Source organism: Puma concolor, chromosome A1 (genome assembly GCF_028749965.1).
Source record: "Puma concolor isolate L17-30 chromosome A1, mPumCon1.1.hap2, whole genome shotgun sequence".
In the NCBI taxonomy this organism is placed as follows: Eukaryota; Metazoa; Chordata; class Mammalia; order Carnivora; family Felidae; genus Puma; species Puma concolor.
The window spans coordinates 169903451-169923156 of NC_141667.1; the positions used below are offsets into that span (position 1 = coordinate 169903451).

The 19706-nt window shown below is 41.3% G+C and overlaps 1 protein-coding gene across 4 annotated transcripts in view; it reads left to right on the forward strand.

The window, feature by feature from the left end:
- TMTC4 (transmembrane O-mannosyltransferase targeting cadherins 4) overlaps window positions 1–8978 on the forward strand; it is a 66524-nt gene extending 57546 nt beyond the window's left edge. For 3 of the 4 annotated variants that reach the window (XM_086708547.1, XM_086708554.1, XM_086708550.1), the window contains exons 15-18: window positions 330–444; window positions 1925–2037; window positions 5932–6001; window positions 7643–8978. In XM_086708547.1, the coding sequence (XP_086564673.1) occupies window positions 330–444; window positions 1925–2037; window positions 5932–6001; window positions 7643–7791 (447 nt within the window). In that variant the 3' untranslated portion in view covers window positions 7792–8978. Of the gene's footprint in view, window positions 1–329; window positions 445–1924; window positions 2038–5234; window positions 5877–5931; window positions 6002–7642 lie in introns of those variants that run through there. The other variant, XM_086708549.1, reaches the window with a different exon arrangement.
- The last annotated feature ends 10728 nt before the right edge of the window (window positions 8979–19706 follow it).

The following is a 19706-nucleotide window of genomic DNA, read 5'->3' on the forward strand; positions in this document are numbered from 1 at the left end:
CCTGGGATCACTAAATTATGAATTATAGTTAAGAGGTTGTAGGCTTGGGAACTAGACTACCTGGTTCTCATCCCCACTCTGCCATTTCTAGATGTGTAACTTTGGGCAAATTACTTAATTTTTCTGTACCTCTGTTGTTTCATCTGTAAAATGGGGATAGTTATGTACTTCAGTGAGGTATTTTGAGATTCAGCAAGTTAATACGAAAAATTAGAAGTTCTGTAATTATAAGTTAGGCTTGGTAGGGGTTTGGTTTTGGGTTTGGTTACGTCCTAGAGGAAGCAAGAACATTGGAATACTGATTTTTGGGGGCCATGCTTTGTTTCCAGTACGCAGATCTGAATCGTCATGTCGATGCGTTGAATGCGTGGAGAAACGCCACTGTGCTGAAACCAGAGCACAGTTTGGCCTGGAACAACATGATCATACTCCTTGACAATACAGGTACGGAAAGGTGAATTAAATACATTGGAGGAAATGGAGCCATGATGCGGTGCCATTGAATACTTAGGAAACAGATTAGCGTGCTTTTTCTTTCTCTAGTGTGTATTAGTTTTAAAAAAATAATATGGAGTAATACAAAAATGTCTGTTCTTCTAGAAGACAGAGTTTCCTTTGACCTATTGAAACAGGTATGTGTGGGAAAATGACACTTTACTTGGAATTAGTGCTGAGCCAGGGGTGAAGATGGGTGCTAAGATCTCGTTTCGTCTGAAGTGTGTTATCTAGCATTGCCCGTCCCCATGCTAGAAGCACCAAAAGAGCAAAAATGGCTTCTGGGTTTTCGACCTGTGAAGACCATGCTCTAAAGTTCATGGACTGTTGTCAAAGGAGATGCCCTCAAACCTACAGTCAGAGTCATGGGTTCTTCTTTTAGATAGGATGCTAACAGACTTGATGATGTGGTTCCTCAGCCCAGATCTTAGCTCGGTCAACCAGGAGTTACCCTGCTCCCCTACTTTTGAAAATCCAAACAGCCCATAAGAAATGATAGTTTTAATTTGGCAGAATTTCAAGCTAGTGAGCCATCTAAGCAGTGCTTCTAATGAAAATACAAAATGTATACTTCGATATGATAAATACTCAGTTATGAAAGTGTTACTGTGGATACTCTTATGGTGCAGACTTGTTTTCTCCGATGTGGGTATAACTGGTATCTGGGAAAAAATTAAAACTAGGTTTTATATGCTTTTAAAGAATTTAATCAAAAGCTGTTTGTATATTATGTTAGAATTGCACTACACTGCAGTATCTTTGCAATTTATGGGGTTGTGTGTGTGTGTGTGTGTGTGTGTGTGTGTGTGTGTGGTGAGTATGTATACGTGTGTGTTGTGCTATGTGTATGTGTGTTATCTGTGTGCATGTGTGTTATGTGTATATGTGTGTGATGTGTGTGTTGTGTGTTTGTATATGTGTGTGCTGTGTGTGTGTTATCTATAGACGTGTGTTATGTGTTGTGTGTATATATATATGTGTATGTTGTGCTGCGTATATGTAATGTTTGTGTATTGTGTGTATGTATATGTGTGTTGTGCTGTGTGTATGTGTGTTATCTGTGCATTATGTGTGTTACGTGTTGTGTATGTATGTGTTGTGCTGTATGTGTATTATGTGTTGTGTGTATGTGTATGTTGTGTGTATGTATATGTGTGTGCTGTGCTGTATGTATGTATCATCTGTGTATATGTGTGTTATGTGCCATGTGTGTATGTGTCTGTGTTGTGTGTATGTGTGTGTGTGTGCTGTGTGTATGTATGTGTTATCTGTGTGTGTGTGTGTTCTGTGTTGTGTGTATGTGTGTGGTGTTTGTGTGTATATTGCATGTGTATATGTGTGTTATGCATTCTTCATTGATTTTCTTAAGTCATACCAGTACAATGTTAACATGTTTTTTTTTTTTAATTTTTCTATGCTTTCCTTGCAGGTAATTTAGCCCAAGCTGAAGCAGTTGGAAGAGAGGCGCTGGAATTAATACCTAATGATCACTCTCTGATGTTCTCGTTGGCAAATGTGCTGGGGAAGTCCCAGAAATACAAGGTGTGTAAACTGCAGGCCGTGATTTCTTGCAATTAATGCCAGCATCTGACAGAAGCCATAAATGTTACTTCTGCTAGGCAAAAACAGTGGGGGCAGTGTACCAGTGTGGCTTGGTCAAAAAGATGGATTTGCCCAAAAGATGGATTTGCACAGTCAGACTTTGTGTCCTTTCTCATCAGAATTCATCACCATTGCTCAAATGTGGGGTGGGGAGGAGAAGCCCAGAGAGGAGGCAGTGATGCCCCAGCCCCAACCCTGGCACGAAGTTGTTTGATTTTGTCCCTCGCAGGCAGGTGGGAGCTCTGATTTGTTGGTGCGGTCTTCTGCACAAAAAAATTCCAGCCCATGGGGAATGCAGGACTGGTTCTTGCCCATTTAGAGTTTTTCCTCATCTAGAGTTAAGCTGTAGGTCATCTGCAAGGCCCTGGAAGTGTCTGACCAGTGGAACCAAAAGATACTAGATTTAGGCTCCCAGGACTGGCCAGGAGTGACAACTGCGAATCAGAAGGCGCACGGCACCCTGTGGCCTGAAGGGGACTCTGTGTTCCTAACATCAGTGATCTCAGACTTCAAGCGTGCGGCTCAGAACCAGTGAGGGAGTGTATTAGATACAAATGCGCAGATTCCTCCCCACAGGATGCTGTCTCAGTCGACAGGGTGGAGTCAGGGACTGTGCGCTTGCAGCTAGCGTCCTAGGTTTCTAACACAGATGCTACAGAAAACACACTTTCAGATGCAGTGCCTTCATCCTCTGTGGCAGCAATTTTTCTTTCAGAATCAGGAGCTGTATCGAATGTTGATCACACCGGGCCTAAAGGAAGTGATTCATTCATGTGTGTTCCATGTTACCTAACTTCTCCTCTGCTCATCACATACCATTATCGGCATAGTTTTCCAAAACAACAGTAAGATAGTACATGCATGTCTCATTTTTAAATATCAGGGAGTTTGATGGCCCTGGTTAATATTTTGATGTTTCTAGATTTTGCTCCAGAGATGACTTTTTGAGGGGGTTAATTTTTATTTTTTATGGACTTACCAGTATAGAACCAGGGAAAGAAGGCAAGTTTTGTGGTTTTCCCTTCTACCGACCTCTCCAGGCATCCCCGTCAGCCTGGGACGGGTTGGGAGTGTCCAGTGACCAGCTACAGCCAGTCATTTTCAAGATGCAGCCTATGTAACCATTGTGTTGATTTTTCTATCACCCCACAGCCTTTAAACTAGAACTCTATTAAGGTGATAGAACCCACGGTTCATTTGGCTTCCAGTTCATATCATTTTTTTTTCCCAGATAAAGTAGAAAAAACTCCATAGAGCAGAATGGAGAAATGGGTTTCCTATTTCTCTACACATTTTGCATCCTAATTGTGTGGGCCAGGGTGCTGAGCCTAAGATGAGGAAACAGAAGATGAAATCCGAAATAAGAACCTTGCAACAGTTCTGCCAACAGGAGGGACGTGATGTTACTCCCTGAGCTGTGGTGTCAGCCACCGGGTGCTTGCTTCATATATTGTTTTAAGGTCAGGATTTGGAATTTAGATTTTCCTCTCACGATGCTGCAGAAGTGACCCCCATTGCTGTTGGTCAGCTACTTCTAGCCTGTCCTTGAAGGGCACTGGGTGGGGACTCTCTGCAGAGGTGGCAAGGTAGTGGGGACTTAGGCATGGAGAGTCAGGACAGGTGTCTGCTGTCTATATAACTCACTTCGCCTAAGCCTTTGCTGTTCTGTATTATCATTAACTTGACAAATCTCATTAGTGAGCCTGGAGACTTCACGAGGGCAGAGCCCCAAGTCCCATTTTTACAACTCTTCTGCTATCCAGCGTGCTAATGGGCATTTATTAAGTGCCCGGTTACAGCTGTGAAATGGCTGAATGCTTCCCACATTTGGCCATGAAACATTCAGGCTTCCAGATTCCCTCTTAAGACATTGATGTGCACAGTGATCTGTATCTGTGCACAATGCCTTGTGCCCCTGTGATTATGGGGCAGATTGTCATCTGAGCAGCCCTGTTACCTAACAGCAGCCCCTGAAGCATCCTTTCATGGCCACCCCACTGTTACATAACCGAGATGGAAGCATAGAACCTCTCTTTCCTCCCGATGCCCCTTCTGTCAGTGTGCCATTTTTAAACTCAGGAACTTTGACTTAGTTTTTCCTCCCCCATTACCTCACTCAGCCTCCTCACACCCCCACTCAAGGTTCAGGCTCTGCCTTGCCAAGAGCGGCAGCCCCCCAAGACGGTACAAGCCCTGCTCCTCTCTCTACACATGCCACCCTGACCCCACCGTGTCCTCCAAACCTGACTCTGACTCCACGTCCTCCTGAATGGTGTCCACACTCGTGGGCATTTCAAAAATTCTTTAAACGAATCCAGAGTCCCCCGAGAACTCCTAACTTGCTTTTTCTCTCTCCATCAGTTGTCTCTAATTAACTCTGCTTCCTTTGCAAGTAGAGAAGCATTTTAAAGTAGATTTAGATTCCCTGGACTTCCTATTTCTCAGATTTTAGATTAAATGGTAATATTTGAAAGTCATCAGAAAGCGTAGGTACTTAGAAACCACTCCAAATCTATGCAATCCATTTGGTTTCTTTTTTACCAGCATACCTAATATGTCAGGAAAACCTTACACTTCCTTGAACGAGTTTCAGCAACCACAGCTTGGAACGTAGACATTGACTCTGAGCTCCGGAAGTGCTGTTTGCTGACATCTTGTCTTCATTCAGTCCTTTTTGGACAACATCTCCAAAATATAAAATTTTCTCTGCCAGCTCTCTCTAAAAAGGTTGTGGCTTCAGAGCTGTTTGCCCAAATGCCCGACCTGTTTCTCAGGAGTACCATGGGCCATCACAGGGCAAGGAAATTGGTCCTTCTACACTTTATAAAATGCACGATCCTAGATATTTTCCAGGAAGCCCGCCTGGAAAATTCACAGAAGGTGCAGCTAGAAGGAGCAAACCTGTCCCCCATCCACCAACTTTAGTTGTTTAAGCTTACTGTCTGATACTCACTAAAGCATGTGTGGCCCTTCAGTAGCACAAATGTAGACGGGTGTGAGTAGCTACCCCCGGCAGATGTCAGCAAAGAACAGTTCGGCATCTTTATCTCCCAGCATTATGGTAGAACGGGACCATCCAGGCAGCCATGGTCACATGATGATCAGGTAAAAAAACACTTGGCCGTGCCTTTTCGCAGCCCGATTGGAAATGAGCACTATTTGGAGGAAATGCAAGTCTATACAAGAACCAGTTCACACACACCAGGGGCATTTGGTCATGGTCACATACAATCCTGCGACTGCTTACGTGACAGGTAGTTGTCTCTCCCTGCTTCTCCCTGCTTATTTTTTTCCAGCTGAATGAGCCCCTTCTCGATTGCTGAGGGGTTGTGAGTCTTGGGGGGATTAAATCGGCCCCAGCTTCTACCTTGAGAATCCTAGAAATGAATTCATTGATGCTGAATGAAAATGACGCTTTTATGGGTGTCCTCAACAGCCTAGCCCTTTCCTGGTCATTTGACTCTGGCTCATCCTCCACTGCACCCTGAATCGAGCTACTTGCTTCAAGTTGCAAACTTTCAGCCACTTTTGGGAGGCAGGTGGCAAAGCTCATTAGCATATTCGTGCTCTCTCTGCAGTCACCATTGCTCTCCGTTGCCCATCTTCCCCTCACTATTGTTCTGTCCCCTTTGCCCTGTCACACACTTCCCTGATTGCCCTTCAGAACCTCTTAACGGGGTATGGCCCCGCTGGCCTTCCCAAATGTTTCTGGGAGAAGGATGCAGTGTCACAAAACAACGTTTGAACAGTTTTAAATGTTTGAAAACTGTACACAGCAAAACTGTGTGTTGCTTTTGCATCGTGCAATACCTTATTTTTTATATCATTCTTCAGGAATCTGAAGCTTTATTCCTCAAAGCAATTAAAGCTCATCCAAATGCTGCAAGTTACCATGGCAATTTGGGTAAGGAAAATTTTCAATTTGAATCATATCAAAAGTCCGTGTAAGTTTAAAGAAATGGGTGCATTCTGTAATATCAATGTAGAGAAAGTAGTTTTTAACAAATCTAGCCTGCATTGGTCTTTATAATCTGGTTCTAAGATGTGGGTTTTTTTTTTAAGTTTATTTATTTATTTTGAGAGAGAGAGAGAGAGAGCAAGCAAAGAGGGAGGGACAGGATCCCAAGCATTCTTCGTGCTGTCAGCCCCATGTGGGGCTCAATCCCACAAACCATGAGATCATGATCTGAGTCGAGATCAAGAGTCAGATGCTTAACCGACTGAGCCACCCAGGTGCCCCTCTAAGATGTGTTTTTTTTTAAAGAAATTATTACATTAAAAAGGTAGCAAAATAGTAGTCCTATGTATAAGTTGTAACTGTATGACCAGACCAACACCCAAAATTCCCCACTCAGTTTATCCCCTTCTTATGATAAACTTCGAGTTTCTTTCTTTGTGTGAAAGATCCTAGAATGTTAAACACAGAATTACTTTGGAAGTTTCTGGTCTAACTTACATCCTTTCCTTTATTCCATAGAGGACCTTCCATTATAGCCTGGTCTCCACTGTGTTCTTATGTTCTCTTAGGTACATTTACAGGGGCGCCTAGGTGGCTCAGTCCTTTAAGCGTCTGACTTTGGCTCAGGTCATGATCTCACAGTTCATGGGTTCGAGCCACACATCAGGCTCTGTGCTGACAGCTCAGAGCCTGGAGCCTGCTTCAGATTCTGTGTCTCCCTCTCTCTCTGCCCCTTCCCCATTCACATTCTGTCTCTCTCTCTCTCAAAATGAAGAAAGATTTTTTTAAAAAAGGTTATAAAAAAACAAAATAAAATTAAGGTGCATTTACAATTATTTATTCTCTAGAATTCCTTTTTCCATTTTTATATCTCAATAATTACCATTTTTAGAGTGTCATGTCAATGCTTAGAATGCTCAGCATGTGACTATGTTTTCACCAAATCAGTTCCCTACAGACTCTGTAGCTACTCATCATGAAAGTCACAAAGCAGCAATAGTTACTCTTCCGCCCATGTAAAAAATTAGTTTCACTTACAAAATCATGATAATAATCAGACACTTACCATTCTAATAGATTTTAACTATCATTTTATGGTCAGATCTTGATGTGAGTGCCCTTATTCCTAGCTAGCAACAAACAAGCTAGTATTTTGACAAAAGATGTAGGGGAATCATTATTCAGATGCTGGACTTGGCGCATGGTCGGGGCCCTGAGACATACCAGAGCCCAGCCATATCCAGCCTGACTTCCTGGAACTTTCATGGCAACTTTGAGAACCTTGATGTAATCTTAGTTTCCTTCTTTATGTAATAATGTTGCTGTAAGAAGATGGGTCATATCTAGTGATCTGCAGAACCCCAGGAGTAACGGGAGGTGGTTAAACAGACAATCACCAGGGAGTGTGGTTATTAAATAAAGTTTGCAGCACAAACAATATTATTTGAAACAATGATTTTTGAAAACTGTGTGTGTGTGTGTGTGTGTGTGTGTGTGTGTGTGTGTGTGTGTATTGGCACAAGTGGTTGGGAATACTGTAAGGTATTCAGAAGCATTTCCAATGAAATCCCTCTCTTGCTATTTCAGCTGTGCTTTATCATCGTTGGGGACATCTAGACTTGGCCAAAAAACACTATGAAATCTCTCTGCAGCTTGACCCCACTGCATCAGGAACTAAGGAGAATTATAGTCTATTAAGAAGAAAGCTAGAACAAAAGCAAAAGAAAGACGTCTGATCCTTTTTCCTTCATTTTTTGTTTGTGTGCATGAGGCGTATCATTAATATATGGTTGTGTTTAACCATTTAAAAGTCCTACATGTTGTTTATTCGACTGTTTTTTTTTCTATGAAAACACGCAAAAAGACACGCAAAAAGATTACAGCACCAGCAGTATACTCTTCTTGAATGCTCGATGTGGTTTTTGCATTGAAATTGTATTTTTTCAGACTACTCAAATGTAAATCCTAAAATTCCAAAAATGAAATCTTTTTTAATTAAAAAGAAAAAAAGAGAAAAAAAATTAGGTGGAGCAGAATGTAAAATTAAACCTGCATATGGGGTGTGAGCCACGTTGTACAGAGACTAACACTATTAAATGTCAGTTGTGAACAAGAAATCATAAATGGACTCCCACGGTTTATATAAATATCGAATATGTCTGTATATTAGAATTTTTATTTAATGACAAGAAAAAGTAAATTAAGATTTTTGTTTATCTTTTTTTAACAATAGACTATGAATTTCCCTTGTAAGGAAATATATTTATTTGTATTTTTATGTTTTAAACAGGGCAAATAATTGAATGAAGAATGGAAATTTTAACATCTAGTATATTTATATACTTTCCCGTCATTGGAAGACTCACTCCTGCAATCATTTTTGGATTCTCCGATTTGTGCAGCTTCATGACAAAGGAAATTATGTAGTATTCACATTCTATATAAGCTGTTGGTATTAATAGTAAATTCAAGCCATGCTTTAGGCAAAAGCAGGCAGTCAGCCTGATGTTTTTGTTTTTGTTATATACAGTATTAAGAGGGTTACATATCTCTGTAAGTTGCTTTTTTTAAGTTTTTAGCTATAAGGCAGTGTTCTGTTCGGCTTAATGGAACCACAGTCATTACTATATTCAGGAAATGCAAGAGGTAGATTTTGTCTTAAAAAGAGCCACATTTGGGGAATTTGTGGTATTTTTAAGAATTGAATTTTTTTCTATTTTATTTGATCAAGATAATCCTTTTTGCTTTATTCTTCTGTATATGGTGTTGACCTAATGCTTTATGCAACCTCTATAATATCTTATGCAGTAAAATTATTACACAGGCTGGTATAAAAATGTATTGCCTTCTTAATAGGTGATTTTCAAGTTCATGAACTTTGTGTCTTCCTTTCCCTTAAAATGAAATCCAAGTGACCAATTCATCCTTTTTCATATGTGGCTTCTCTTTGGTGTTAGAGACCATTTAATACAATTGTCCTCTATCCAAGTTTAGAGAATGGGAGGAACGGATCCACAATGAGATGAATTTAATTCTCTACACTCACATTTTGGGGAGCAGATCCGCAATGAATTGTAATTTACAAATTGTGACTTATGATGGTTGAGGTACATCAGGAAAGAAAGTACTGGTGTGTGACATACATCAGAAAAGGAAGTGCTGTGTTTCAAACATTTTTTAAGTGGTCCCAAAATAACAGTAACAATTTATAGATCTCTTAGGGGCGGGAGCTGTCTTATTCTTATTTATGTTCCTACAGTGCTTAGCTCAACAGATAATAGATGCACTATATGCTTGTCGATCTTTGTTTTGAAAGCAAATTTCTTTCTTTATAACAGTACTTGCCTTTTGAGAGTAAAGAAAAATATTTATTGTAAAAGCTCCTTCAGGAGTTTTTTTCCTACCAATACTAAAACTTTAGTGTCAAACCAAGACATGCACATCCGGGACCCCTGCCTACAGAAGGAATCCCCTTAGCTTCCACTGCCCCATCTCTCAGGATTTCCATTATGGCTGTCTTCTCTGCAGAGAAAACAGTCATTAATTTGATTGATACTTCAGGCAGTCTTCTGTCTCCGCAGATCTTGGAAGTGCACCATGCTGGCGCTGGCCCTTTTCTCTCCACCTTGAGGTGGCCACCCTCTGCTTCTTGGGTTTCCTTCCCAACAAGCGGGAAGTGGGAGTCTGTCTCTCATTTCCCCTCTTATTTTATTTTAATGTTTTCAGTGCTAATCACAGTAGGAGGTGGAGTGGGGGGGGGGGGGTGGTTGTCAAAACAGACATGGGAGGAGTGTCCAGGTTGAGAAATCTGAGAGCCTGACCATCATCCTATAGCTCCCTAATGGTGAGATCACACACACACACAAAAAGGCAGTTTGTGGTTGTCCTCTGTTTGCTACATTTCTTCCCTGTTTATATTCAGCCTTCCAGTAGTCCTTAAAAGTTTCATCCTTAGGGGCACTTGAGTAGCTCAGTCAGTTAAGCATCCAACTTTGGCTCAGGGTATGATCTCAAGGTTCGTGAGTTCAAGCTCCCCATTGGGCTCACTGCTGTCAACATGGAGCTCACTTCAAATCCTCTGTCTCCCTCTCTCTCTGCCCCTGCCCCACTATTTCTCTCTCTCTTTCAAAAGTAAACATTTAAAAAGTTTTGTGGTACAGGGCGCCTGGGTGGCTCAGTCGGTTGAGTGTCTGACTTTGGCTCAAGTCATGATCTCACAGTTCATGGGTTCAAGCCCCGCATCGGGCTCTGTGCTGACAGCTTAGAGCCTGGAGCCTGCTTCGAATTCTGTGTCTCCCTCTCTCTCTGCTCCTCCCCTGCTCGTGCTCTGTCTCTCTCTCTCTCTCTCTCTCTCTCTCCTTCAAAAATAAATAAAAACATTTTTAAAAATTGTAAAAAATGTTTTGGGGTACCTAGGTGGCTCAGTCAGTTAAGAGCCCAACTCTTGGTTTCGGTATAGGTCATGATCTCACGGTTGGTGAGTTTGAGCCCCATGTCAGGCTCTGTGCTGATGGTGTGGAACCTTCTTGGGATTCTCTCAAAATAAATAAACTTCAAAAATAAATAAATTTAAAAAGTTTCATCCTTAGACTTAGCCTACTGCCTTGATGGGGCTCTCTGGGGTTCTGATTCTACCCTATTTATTAAGCATGGTCTTTACATTCATTCTATTTCAAATGACCGACTTAAAATATCATGCAGAATAAAAGGTTGAGCCCCATAGCACAGCAGTGGACATCTATGTCTGTATTCACATCCTTCAGCTTAGACTTTGGGGTGAGAAAACCTAGACTTGGGTCTTGGTTCCCCCACTGTGATGTCATAGGCAAGTCATTTAGCATTGCTTAAGCCCCAGTTTCTCATCTGTAAAATGGCGATAATACAGCCTCCCTCACCCTAATGAAGTACTTGGCCCAGGAGACCCTCAAAAAATGACAGATTGGAATTTTGGAGAAGGGTGTAGATTTTTGCAGCAAACAGATTTGACCTTAAATACATTCATTCCCTCAGTCAACAAATCTAAGTGCCTGCTGTGTGCCAGATACTCTCCTAGGCAGAGGGAATACAGTGGTGAGCAGAAGTGGATATGACCCTTTGCCTTCATGTAGGGGATAGTACAGTGAGAAGCTATAATTATCACGTAGTCATATAATTAATGATAGAAGAGGGAGACCGGATCTTGCCTGAATAGTCAGGAAGGGGTTCCCTGAGGTGACTTTTGAACTGAGATTTGAAAGGCAGAGGGGAATAAGATCACTCTAGGTCAGTAGTTCTCACTCATAGGAGATTTTACTCACAGGGGACAGTTGGCAATGCCCAGAGATGTTTTTGGTTGTCAGAACTGACGGTGAGTGGGAGGATGTTACAATTACACATCCTACAATACACAGGACAGCCCCCACCAAAGAAAATGATCTGGCCCAAAGTGTCAGTAGTGCCAAGGTTGAGAAAACCTGGACTGCATACATAAGAAAACCCACATGCAAAGGCCCTTCCTTGAGAAAACTAAAGTACTTGCTGAACAAAGTCCAAGGGGGAGGGGGAGGGGCACTTGCTGGAGCAGGTAAAAGTGACCAGGACCAGATGGTCCTTAACCATGGGACACTGCAAAGCAGGGTGGGGAGTGGGGGGCAACATGACCAGATGTCTATTTTGAAAAGATCACTTGGGCTGTCAGTGGAGACGAAATTGTAAGGAGGCAAACCAGTGAAGAGACCACTCCATGTGGCCAGGGGAGGGATGAGGGGGCTTGCTGTAGCCAAGTGGCAGTGAAGTTGGAGACATGGGAACTGACCTAAGAAATGCTCAGGAATCAACTGGTGATGGGTAGAAGGAGAGTGGGTGAGGGAATGCCTGTGTTCCCATACGGTTACACATAGAAGCCAACAGTCAGGACCTCAGACTGGTTGGAGTTTAGCTCTAGACAAGAGGAAATCAAGTCCATGCATGTAACAAGTTCCACATAGTGACAGATGTAGACACATTTGTACATTTGTATGCTTGGCCAAACCCCAGTTTGGGAATGAAAATCATCAGTAAGGCAAGCCAGAATCTTGACAGAGGCCCTGCCAAATATGGTGTCCAGCAGATGTTCGGGTCACTGGAGCCCCTTTCACTCTACAACACATTGGTCCCAATTTTGTGATTTTTATTTTGGGGCCCATCATGCATTCCCCCCACCTGACCAAGTAGCACTAAACTTACAGCTCTCCATACTCTTTATCCCCATCTGGTGAGCTTCCACCCCTAGATTTCCACACACATGTCTGTCTTTTTGACTAGTGTGCATCCTCTCTTAAGGGCCTCTCTCTTTCAAACAGGGTCTAGCTTTTCAAAGCCCATCTCTCTTGACTCCCATCCTACTACATTCTGAATTGCTGTCACCCATCTTAGATTGTTTTTACTCTCACATTACTACTTTTTATTTGGAGGCCATGGTCAATTCACATGCAGCTGTAAGAAACAATATAGAGATCCCAATACTCTCTACACCCAGTTTCCTCCAATGGTGACATCTTGCATGACTGTAGTACAATATCACAGGCAGGAAATTGGCATTGATACATCTACCAACCTTATTCAGATTTCACCAGTTTTGTATGCACTCATTTGCATATTTAGCTCTATGACACTTTATCATGTGTAGATTTGTGTGGTCACCACAGTCAGGATATAGAACAATCCCTCTACAAGGATCTCTTGTGCTACTCTCATGTTACTATTTGTCTCAAATATTTTCTTGAGCACCAACTGTGCCTGCTGCTGGGGATACCATTGAAAGTGAAAACAAGGGGGATCCCTGCCCCCGGAGAGCTTCAGTTTACGTTACGTCTGCTTTAAGAATGGTTCCCAGCCCCCTTTCCAGGGGACTTCTCTCAGCCCACAGGCCCCTTGGTCAGGCATTTGCATCTTCTACATTTGTAGCTGTCCAAGTTCAAAATTCTCCATCAGTTGGGGAGTCTGTTTTTCCTAGAGGCAATGAAATATACAATCAAGATGAATTTTCTATTTCACAGGAACAGATATTGGTTCGGTTACCTCTGCCTTCTCCTTTGAGCCCCATATTTATAGTGAAAGCTTCACCAGGCATCCACAGGAAGGGAAGAGTATATTGAGGCAGAAACTCCATTGAAGGGTCAGCCATATTGTACATGGATAAGGGGAGGCACCTACCATATTGACCCAAATAGAGGGATCCCAGAGTTGAGTAACCCTGGTTTTTTTAAAAAAAATATTTATTTTTGAGAGAGAGAGACAGAGCATGAGCAGGGGAGGGGCAGAGAGAGAGAGAGAGACACACAATCTGAAGCAGGCTCCAGGCTCTGAGCTGTCAGCACAGAGTCTGAAGTGGGGCTCGAACTCACAAACCGCAAGATCATGACCTGAGCTGAAGTTCGACACTCAACAAACTGAGCCACCCAAGCATCCCTCAGATTTATATTTTTAGCACTACGTTCTGACTCATTTAGCAAGTACTTTAAATCTGTTACACTGTTTATCAAAACTGCCTTGAGCATCCTGCATGTCTAATAATTTTATTTTTATTTTTTTATTTTTTTATTTTGAGAGAGAGAGAAAGAGAGAGCAGGGGAAGGGCAGAGAGGGAGACAGAGAATCCCAAGCAGGCTCCTTGCATCAGTGTGGGGCCCAATACCAGACTCAAACTCATGAACCGTTGAGATCATGACCTGAGCTGAAATCAAGAATCAGATGCTTAACCGACCAAGCCACCCAGGTGCCACATAATTTTATTTTTAAATATGTGGCATTTTTCACGGACCAACTTGGTGATCCTTTTCTGCTTCCAACTTGGTGATAAGTGTTTGAGAAAACGTTTTTCCTTGTAGATTCAAATTGCACTTTCATCTATCTTTTAAAAACAGATTTGTCTCATCAGCTACATTCCTATAACATTAATTTTGATGGCTGGACTTGAGATTTATCTTGGAGAAAATCAAAACTACTCATTTCTAGAACTTTCTGATAAAGTAAATGGATGATAGCTTTTAGAGTTTTTGTCTAGGCATCTACAGACATCAGCAAACAAGGTGATAAAGTAGAAAGAACAGAGCCCACGAGTGTGAGATTGTCCTCGGGCCAACTTCAAGGCATAAGTCATTTTTTTTTTTAAGCTTCAAGGATTTAGTTAGTTACCAACATTTCCAACCTGCCATTAGTTAGCATGAACCTGGAGTGAACCACTTAACTACTGCATGTCTCCAGTGCTTCTAATAAAAATCATGGTGGTTGCTACTTTGTCATTAATTTCTCCTCTACAAGATAAGAGGGTTGGGCTACACCAGTGGACTTCAAACATCCCTAGACGCTTAACCCTTTTTTCTATAAAAATTTAAATCTTAGACAGAGGTCCATTATAAAAAGTTATAAAAGTGAGGGGTGCCTGGGTGACTCAGTCCCTTAAACGTCTGACTCTTGATCTCAGCTCAGGTCATAATCTCTCAGTTCAGGAGTTCGAGCCCCGTGTTGGGCTCTGTGCTGATGGTGCGAAGCCTGCTTGGGATTCTATCTCTCCTTCTCTCTGCCTCTCCCCTGCTTGTTCTCTCTCACTCTCTCAAAAATAAATAAATAAACGTAAATACTTTTTTAAAAAGTTATAAAAGTGAGATGCTGTGAGTGCTGATATAAATGGTCATTAAAAAAATTGCCGTGAGGGGCGCCTGGGTGGCGCAGTCGGTTAAGCGTCCGACTTCAGCCAGGTCACGATCTCGCGGTCTGTGAGTTCGAGCCCCGCGTCGGGCTCTGGGCTGATGGCTCAGAGCCTGGAGCCTGTTTCCAATTCTGTGTCTCCCTCTCTCTCTGCCCCTCCCCTGTTCATGCTCTGTCTCTCTCTGTCCCAAAAAATAAAAATAAACGTTGAAAAAAAAAAATTGCCGTGAAATGTAACAATGTTTGAAATGCCAACACCTTTGTGGAAATAAAATGTTTTCAAGGCTTCTAGTCCTTCAAAATATTTTGAAATTAAAAAGTATCTTGGACTGAAAAAGGAAACTTCTCCTCTGCCACTCATCATGCCAAGATAGCACAGATTAGGCTAGCTGCAAAGTGAGCAGGAAACCACATTCCTCCCATGGACACACTGAAGTCAATGTCAAATACTCCCCTTCAGTGGCTGACTGCTGTTTTCTTACTGAGAAATCTTGTTCTGAAGAGCACTGACTATTAAAAAATGTTGCTATTTGGGGTGCCTGGGTGGTTCACTGTGTTAAGCGTCTGACTCATGATCTCAGCTCAGGTCTTGATCTCAGGGTTGTGACTTCAAGCCTGGTGTTGGTCTCCATGCTGGGCTTGAAGCCTACTCAAAAAAAAAAAAAAAAAAAAAAAAAGAGCTGCTATTTGAAATCATCAGTAAGAATGGGCAAGCAATGTAACCTCTTTATTTCATCTGTAAAGTGGAAGAAATTCTCTACCAGGTCTTTACCATACAGCACAGGAGTAAGTCTTAAATATAATGTATATGAAACCTCTTCATGGGTAGAACTACATGTATGGGGCTGGTCATCAGAATCAGTCATTCTAACCCCAAGGTTCAAATATAAAAGAAACTATTAGTCCAGATGACATACATTCCAGTGTATACCACACAGCTTCCCTGTTTTAGCCCTCCTGTTAAAGAGCACGGGCTGGGCTCACCTGGATATGGGTTCAAATCTTGCCACTCTGGTTTTCTGGCAGCATGCCTTTAAGTGGGCTGTTTAGCCTCTTGGAGCCATTTCATATGTAAAATGGAAATGATAATATCTGCTTCATACTATTGCTCAAGGGCTAAAACGAGAGAAGAGTCATACTGTGTGAGGCACATAACAGCACTCAAAATGTGTTCATTTCCTACATTGACAGCTCAAGGGAATCAAGCTACATTTTATTTTGTAATGTCTACATTTCTAGGCACCAGGTAAGCATTATTTCCCTTAAATGCAATTATTTCCTTTCCATTAAATGCAATTACTGTTTGGAGAGCAGAACCAAATTACTTGATTCTGATTTTAGGAAGAACAATGGTAGTGATATTACATGGTCAGATATTGGTTTGTGGCCTGACAATGGTTCTTTGCAATGTAATTAGCTTCCATCATGGTGGATGGCATATTTCATTGGCCATATCACTTTTTCTGGGAGTTCTTACAACTATTCTCCTATTCATGAATAGGGATTTATTCACCAAAACTAAATAATCTTATGTATATAATCTATTTAGTCTTGGCTTTTTATTCTTAGAAGTCCAGAAAATGGGCAAGAATAGCATAAACCATTTCAACTGCAATTGCCTTGAGAAGTCCATAGAGGGGCGCCTGGGTGGCGCAGTCGGTTAAGCGTCCGACTTCAGCCAGGTCACGATCTCGCGGTCCGTGAGTTCGAGCCCCGCGTCGGTCTCTGGGCTGATGGCTCAGAGCCTGGAGCCTGTTTCTGATTCTGTGTCTCCCTCTCTCTCTGCCCCTCCCCCGTTCATGCTCTGTCTCTCTCTGTCCCCCCAAAAAATAAATAAACGTTAAAAAAAAAAAAAGAGAAGTCCATAGACTTTTTAGAAAATATACTGCATTTCTTTTGTGGAGAAAATGTCAACACCTTAGTTTTAAATATCTGACAGCAATGCACATCATCTTTAAAACATTAATTCTAGAAATACCAGGATTGAATTTAATGTGAATTAACATAGCTTCATGAGATTGGTTTTCTCTGTTCGTTAATTTCTTTGCCATGGGAATTGTTTAGCAGTGAGATCTGTTGTACCAAGTAAAATAACTTGACAGAATGAAAAGAAGACAAAAAAATAACCCCGCTGCTTTCAAATTTAACAACAATTTTTTTAGAGTCAGGTTTAGAAATGGAAGAAAGGAATCCAATTATTTGCATAATGCATTTTTTTCTTTTTTTTTTTTGCACACAAATTTTCTAAATTAGCCTAATTAATGGATGCTGTGTTGAACCGCAAAGGCTTTTTGGTAAGTTTATATAGATTTACATAGGGAAAATGACCAAAATGTAAACTTCACTTAAATAAACATTACTGAATACCTAATTTTGTGTACCATGGTGGCAAGTGCTGGAAACTCAGACAAAGGATACAAATCTGCCCTCATGAAACTCAGTCCAGTAGGGAGTCAGTCATATAAATTAACTATTACAAGAAAGAGAGGTAGGTATTGTAACAGAACAAAAAACTATAGGGCAAGGTAGACAAACTCTTTCTGTAAAAAGGCAGATGGTAGGTGTTAGGTTTTGTGGACCACACAGTCTCAGTGGCAACCAAAGACTACACGAACGAATGATCGTGACTATAAACATTGAACTGTATCATGTAGTTTTCATATGTCATGAAGTATTCTTTTTTCTTTTTTTTTTTTTCAAGCATTTAAAAATGTAAAACTCATTAGTCATGGGCCATACAAAAACAAGTGTTGGATTTAGGTTGTAGGTTATTTGGGGCCAAAGAGGATTTTTTTTTTAATTTACTAGAATAATTTGATAATATTTCAGTAGATTTTATAGTGTTATTTAGATTTCAAGCTCCTCACATAGTCTCCTCGTTCTGTTATTTATTTCACGTTATGCCTACAGTATATATATTTCACATTATACCTACAGTTTCAAGGGATGCAAATGTTTTCCTATCTGTAGTGTGGAATTTGCAATGCTGGAGGCCCGCGGGAAGGGTCACAAGGACACTGAGGCTGGACTCTTTCTCATAATACTAAGTAGCAGTGCATTTAGTCAAATATAAATATAAAGCAGGGATCTATCTTATCTCCCTTGTTAAAGTCTGGAAAACAGAGCTTGGAAATCACCTACTTGGATTTAGACAACAAAAATGGCCAAATTGTATAATTCCAATTAAAGATAATTTGTTGGTTTAAATCATTTGAGTGATAAAGGAAACATCTGCTGAGCTTTAAACCTACATACATGATTTGCAGGCTTGACCCTCAGCCTGGATGATATGGGACATTATGGATGGCAAAGTAATGGACCAGAATGAACACAGAAACAGCTGATGGTAAGCTGAGCCCTTTTCGGTGAGTGACTCACCCTACAATTTGGATGCAACCTGACAACCTCAATGAGTCCACTCTGTTCCTAAACCCATCAGAGCAGTTGGCTTGTAAAGCACTCCTGTGTAACTTACCAATACTAAACTGACAAGCCATGGACTTGTAACCAACCACTCAGTTTTCTTGAGAAACTGGGTGACTTTCACCTTTCTAAGGGCAGCCCACACCCTTCCCTTTGCTGGGCAGTTGTATTTACAGACATAATGTCCCTGTGTGTGTCCATACACAAGTAAATCCTGGGAATCTAGATTCTACTCCAGTCTACCCGAAACAGAATCTGCATTTTTAACCTAGATCTTCAGTTGTTTCACATACACAATTCTGTTTGAGAAACACTGGAGCAATTCTTCACTAAATCATGGTTTTCAAACTTGAAAGGCATAATAAACACTAGTTAAAATGCTAGGCCCCACGCCTAGAATTGGTGGTTCAGAAGATCTCAGGTGTGACCTAAGATTTTGCATTTCTAAATTCCTAGGTGCTCCTGATACTGCTGGGCTGAGGTCACATTTTGAAAACTACTACTTTGAACCATTTGTCTATAAGTCGTTTTTTGAGAGTTAGCTGAAGAGTTCATCCCACAGAGCCTACTCTATGTTGAATCAAACTCTCCAGCCTTACCTGCCATTAAATGCAATTGAACACTCACCTTGTAATCATCTTTAATTTTCCTTCACCAGAGGAATTATGTATTCATGCATTTGGCTCATTTTCCTTTGCCAACATGATCATCCTCCCTCAAAAAGGAAAAGAATCATTCTTCATTAAAAAAAAAAATTAAGATGATTACTGCTACTCTTTTAAAATGATGTTAAAAATACATGCTAGACAAGATTTTCAATATATTTTAATTTAATCATGAACTTCCCAAAACAAATCTTGGGAAGAAATCTCTTTGAAATAAATTATGGCTTATGAATCTGGTCCTAAAGATTTCTTTTGGAAATCTATATACATCCATTCAAAACACGACCACATCTATACTATTGGAATCGTTCAAATAAAAATCAAATTGTAGTAAGATTTCAACTAGTCCACATACATGAGGAAGTGGAAGGGGCAGAAAATGATTAAGGGGGTTACTGCTATTCCAATAACTACTTATGTATTTGTGTCTTTGGGGAGAGGTGACAGAAGTGGCCCTCTATCTCTGTGCTCTTGTCACCTGGGTCCCCAAAGTAGCATTGCTTCAACCCAGAATGAACAAAATCTCTAGAGAAAAATTCTCCTTCAGCTTTTGGTCTTCACTCTTCTAATTTCTGGGCCTCAAGTTTAGTTCTAGGAGCCAGAGGACAGAAGGGAAGTCATTTCTTTCACTGTCTCCTACACCCACTGTTTTATTTTAAAAGGGAGAATTGGTATCAAGACCATATGAGTATCTGCATCCAGTATGGTACCAGCGCCGAGTGTGGATGCTCCAGTGTGAGGCTTTGGTGATGTGTCCATGCGTCCTCCAGGAGGCATTCCCCGGTGTGGGCTCATTTCTGTGTGTGTAGCTGTGGTGTGTCCCCAAGTGCATCTGGGTCCCACACAGACTCAAGCCGGATACGAGGTCCCGGGCGGGACGCGTTAGGACAATAGCG